The following is a 5,514-nucleotide window of genomic DNA, read 5'->3' on the forward strand; positions in this document are numbered from 1 at the left end:
GACCGTCTGTCGCTGGCCTGCACGCTGTGTATTTGTCAAGCACCCCAGCCATGTGTGCGAGCCTGTTAATTAAAACAAAAACAGAACCGTTTCTGCTGGGCTTTAGAAGTGCAGAACCTTAGAGCCGAAGAAGGGAAGAAAAACAGCAGCATCCAGGCTACTGCTGGGTCTCCAGGGCCGCCTGAGAATGAGGCGACTGAATTGTGAAAAGCCAGGAAACAGCACCTGAATTAAAGAAGAGAGGCAGGTGGGAAAAAAAAACACACACACACAAAAAAGCTAGCAGGCTTGGAATTGGAAGTATTTAGAACGCCTTTATCATTTCCCCGAGGGACTGTTTAATATCAAAGTGCCTGGATAGCGAAGGCTTCTCAGTCTAATCTGATTCCAAAGTCGGCTTCTGGGACAAGAGGGAACAGCTTCAGTGGCTTCGGAGGCCATCCCTGGGGTTAGGCCTGGAGTCTGTTCCTGCCAGAGCTGCTGAGTCACCGCCACCTCGGGGAGTCACCTCACCTCTGGCTCAGCTGACCTGGGAGGGAGAAGGAAGCTTACAGCTGAGGAATGCTCCACAGGCAAGGCCCTTGCTATCATCTGGAATCGTCCGAGGACTTTCCCAGCCACCTGAACCCAAAGGGCTTAGATATTAACGGTTCAGAAAAGGTTCATCAGGATAATACAAAACACTAATCAGTTTAAACTGAATTCTTCCCAAGGAAAGCAGACCAACAATATCTTCTAGTCCTCTTTGGAATACGTACTTCACCTCTGCAGGGAAGTAAAAACATGGATCAGATAGCAGCTCTTTAAAAGCGATGCTTATTCTGTACCTTCAGTCAGTTATCCAAAGCAGGATGTGAAAAGGCTGAAGGGAGTGTGTGGTGGGTGGTGTGGAGAGAGGCAGGAAGCAGCAACAACAGAAAAAAAATTAAGGGACAGTTAAGGCATTCATTACACCTTTTTTTTTTAAAAAAAAATACAATGAAAAAGAGACCTCAATAAAAAGATGTATGCAGACTTTAATAGCTGATGATAGCTCAACTGATGTTTCTTTCTTTTCACATTTAACCCATCCTGGAATTAATTACTATTCCAAGTGTGTATACATTTTTTGTGGATACCCTGTAGACCATCTCTTCCTCTTGGAGAGACCCATCCAATGTGGCCCTCCACACCTTGTTTCCATATCACTAAAGCTTAATTTTTTTGGCTTACTGATATATATCGGCACCGTAAACTAAATAAACATTCACTTGGTATTTAAAAAAAAATTTATTTTGTGATCTGTACATGTGATAAAGTGGGGCTTCCTTGTAGACTTTTAAAGGCAAAACAAAACAAAAATCCAAAGTAAAAATGTATAAATACAATATATATTTTCTTACAAAAATGGGAGATTTACAAAATATACATACCGCACTTGTCTCTATTTTACAAATTTCACATGCAAGAGATACAACACAAAAGATGCCAAAGAACTGCATGGTGGGAATTTTAAAAATCTGACAGATGAGACAGTTTTGGAGGTTTAAGAAACCCACGGTCAATAACTTTCATATAAAAAGCAGCTCCACTCGACTTGAACATTATAGAAAGTAACTTGTACTCCTAACAGTACCCCCTATGATTTAAAAACTGTTTAAAACAGCGTTTTAAAACTGTTTTTGAGAAACAGGACAGTGTTGCAAGATTGGAGGGTGGTGTCAAAGGTGGAGTAAAGGTTAGCTCCCATGATCCTCTGCTCAGACCAAAGGTGGAGTAAAGGTTAGCTCCCATGATCCTCTGCTTTAGACCATTATGCAAAAGAATCAGAGTTCTATTATAGAAAAAAAAAAAGTACATGATTTAAGATTAATAAATTTAAGTCATCCAGCACATTTCAAAGGACTCCAGAATTACTTTGAAGTTTACCTTCTTTTAATGACTTTCTTTAAGAAGGGGGCCCATGACTTGAACTGTCCTCTTCATTTACTATCATTTCTGTAGGTCACCTCCCCACCCAGCCACACAAAGACAGGATCAGCATACACGTGATGTGTTCTAAAGGGATTTATGGGACTATGAAAACACAGGACAAACATTTCTCTTACTTTTAAAGTTCAACTTGCCTGTATTATGGAGGGTGAAGACATTAAGCTCTTCCTTTTACCTAGGAGGATTCAAGTTGGAGAAAAAAAAATATAGAAAGAAAACCTAAAGGCAGGTTTATAGGAAGAAAAAAAAAATGAAGGGAGGGATTTCCCTTCACATTTTAACAGAGCCCATTTCATTGGATCATGTGTTCTGAATTGAATGGATATAAAACAAACAACAAAACCCCTTGCATTTCCTTTAGCCAAGTCAGGGTCTCTGACCCAGTGGGGGTATGGGACCACACTTGCCTTTCACCTTTCCTTAAAAAGGAATGTTTATCTCAACCAAGTTAACATCCAGAGAGAAGCCTCAGGTTTGCACTTCCTTCTTGCCGGTAAGATGGGCTGTCTTCACAGTTATGCCTTTCCACAGAGAGACACTTGTTCCCTCTTTTGTCTCTTACAACAAAGACAAGGGGGGAAACGCACTCCTGTTTTGAAAAGCAACAAGTCATCACTTCTTTTCAGGGCATTAAACAAAATAAAACACCCTTCTCTCTTCCTCCTGCTTTCCCCAGAAAATAAAAAAAAAAAAAAGCAAAAATACCTCCTACTCCTTTGCATCATCTCCAAAGGCTATCTTCATTTCTCTTGCATCCTCACATGAGGATTCGAGGAGGCAGGCCTCCCAAGACTTCCAAATGCTTATTTTACAGGACTTGAAAGGAGTAAGGGGGGGAAAAAAAGCAACAGGCGGGAGGGGACAGGGGAGGAGGGACTGCCGACGGTACTGTCTGACCCTGGAAATTAACCCATCTGGGCTCCAGTTTGGCCCCAGTGAAAAGAGATTATGGTTTGACCACCGCTTGACAAGGGCGCTGCGGGGAGTCCACCCCTTTCCAACAAAGCGGCCGCGGCAGACAGAGCTGTACCTTTCCCCGGGGCCTCCCGGGAGGGAGGCCAGGCCGCTGGTCTTGCAGCGGGGGAATCGCTCACAGCCCCAGGGCGGCCGGAAGCTGGGAGAAACTCAGCCCTGTCTGCCGGTCTCACTCTCCTCCATAGGCCCAGGACGTCCGTCCGTACCGCACGTGAGAAACACCATCATTATTAGAACCATCGCTATCATCCTGCAAGTCTTTGCCAGAAGTCCTTTCATCCAAACCGTCTTCCCACTCAGGCCTCCTTTCCAAACCTCGTCCCACATCCACATCCATCTTTTTCCCCTTCCAGGTCACTTCTCCTTGGAGGGGGAGGAGGTTACAGGAACAAGCCCCCCCCCCCCACCCAGAAGTTCCTTCCCTCTATTAAGGAGTGGGGGGGGGGGGGGGCAGAGGGGGGAGGGCTCATACCGCAGTCTCCCCCTTGCTGCTGTGGCTGAGTCTGTGGTAGAAGCGGCGCCACGACTGTAGGGTTTTGCCGGACCAGATCCAGAAGCCCGTGGTGATGCCCACAATCATGGTCATCAGGTACTTGATCATGAAGACGGTGAAGTCGGGGCTCATGGGCGGGAAGTGGCCGGGCGGGCAGGGCACGGCGTAGCTCTTGCAGGTCTGCAGGAGCCAGGTGCGCTCCCAGTGCTCGCGGAAGGCCTGCTCGTAGAAGTAGCAGGCCAGCACGATGGTGGCGGGCACGGTGTAGAGCACGCTGAAGACGCCGATGCGCACCATGAGCTTCTCCAGCTTCTCCGTCTTGGTGCCGTCGTGCTTCATGATGGTGCGGATGCGGAAGAGCGACACGAAGCCGGCCAGCAGGAAGGACGTGCCGATGAAGAGGTAGACGAACAGGGGCGCCAGCACGAAGCCCCGCAGCGCGTCCACGCTGGACAGGCCCACGTAGCACACGCCGCTGAGCAGGTCCCCGTCCACCTGGCCCATGGCCAGGATGGTGATGGTCTTGACCGCGGGCACCGCCCACGCCGCCAGGTGGAAGTACTGCGAGTTGGCCTCGATGGCCTCGTGGCCCCACTTCATGCCGGCCGCCAGGAACCAGGTGAGCGACAGGATGACCCACCAGATGGAGCTGGCCATGCCGAAGAAGTAGAGGACCATGAAGAGGATGGTGCAGCCCTCCTTCTTGGTGCCCTGCGCCACCGTGCGGTAGCCGTCGTCGGAGAAGCGCTCCACGCACACGGCGCGGTCCTCCAGCAGGAAGCCGGCCACGTGCGCCACGGCCACCATGAAGTAGCAGCCCGACAGGAAGATGATGGGCCGCTCCGGGTAGCTGAAGCGCCTCATGTCCACCAGGTAGGTGAGGACCGTGAAGAGCGTGGAGGCGCAGCACAGCACCGACCACACGCCCACCCAGAGGCGGGCGAAGCGCCTCTCCTCCTCCTTGAAGTACATGAGGCCGTTGGCGCGGCCCGGCTCGCACGGGGCGCCGCAGTCGCGCTCGCCCAGGAAACGGTAACCCAAGTAGGGGGGCACCTTGAGCTGCCGGGGGCAGGAGAAGGGAAAGGAGGACCTGCCCCGGCCCTCGGCCGCCCCCGGGGGCAGCGCGGTGAAGGGCAGGTCGGGCAGGTAGGGCGCGGTGGGGTAGGCGGTGGGGCCGCCGCCCGGACCCCCGGAGCCGTCGGACGTGTTCTGGCCCACGCAGATCTCGCCGGCGCCGTGCACCGGGAAGTTCTCGCAGCGCAGCCGCTCCGGCCACTGGAAGCCGAACTTGTTCATGAGCGCCTCGCAGCCCTGGCGGGCGCGCTCGCACAGGGAGCGGCACGGCGGGATGGCCTTATCCAGCACGGTGCACACGGGCGCGTACATGGAGCACAGGAAGAAGCGCAGCTCCGGCGAGCACTGCACCTTCACCAGCGGGTAGAACTGGTGCACCTCGAGGCCCGCATCCTCTTGGTTGGTGTGGCCCAGCAGGTTGGGCAGGATGGTCTGGTTGTAAGCGATGTCCGTGCACAGCGGGATGGAGATGAGCTGGCAGAAGCCGTGGTCTGGCACCGAGATGCCCTTCTCGCCGTGGTACGGCTGCGCTCCGGCGCCCGCGGACAGCGCGCCCAGGAGCGCAAGCACCAGGGTGCACAAGCCCACGGGAGAGCGCGGCGTGGCCGCGCCGGCGCCCCGCATCGCCGGCCGTGGGTGCAGCGGCGCTCTCAGCTGGAGGATCGCGACGAGGCAGCCGAGGGAGGCTCGGATCCGGGGAGGCGCCGCCGCGCCCGGCGCATGAGAGTCCTCCCGGCGCCGGGGCCGGGCCGTGGGCGGCGCGGAGCCGGGGGCGCTGCAGCTGGAGTGCCCGCGCCGCGGGGGCGCCGCAGCCACCTCCGCCCAGCAGTCGCGCCGCCGCCGCCGGGGGACCAAACTCTTCGGCTTGGGCCGGGCGCGCCGCCTTCTCCTCCTGCCGCGACGTAACGGTGCGGCTTTTTCTGCGGCGAGCAGCAACAAGCGTCTCCAGTTACTCCCCTGGAAAGTTTGCCCAAGTCTCTCGAATCACAGCGCACGGCAAC

The 5,514-nt window shown here is 53.7% G+C and overlaps 1 protein-coding gene across 1 annotated transcript; it reads right to left on the reverse strand.

Annotated features, from left to right (window-relative positions):
• Positions 1 to 3,412: 3,412 nt before the first annotated feature.
• On the reverse strand, positions 3,413 to 5,276 carry FZD7 (frizzled class receptor 7). The gene has a single exon (XM_008146455.3). It carries the CDS (start codon positions 5,135 to 5,137, stop codon positions 3,413 to 3,415), a length of 1,725 nt encoding a protein of 574 aa, XP_008144677.3. The 5' UTR covers positions 5,138 to 5,276.
• Between the last annotated feature and the right edge of the window lie 238 nt (positions 5,277 to 5,514).

The sequence above is a fragment of the Eptesicus fuscus genome, chromosome 11, assembly GCF_027574615.1.
Source record: "Eptesicus fuscus isolate TK198812 chromosome 11, DD_ASM_mEF_20220401, whole genome shotgun sequence".
Lineage (NCBI taxonomy): Eukaryota > Metazoa > Chordata > Mammalia > Chiroptera > Vespertilionidae > Eptesicus > Eptesicus fuscus.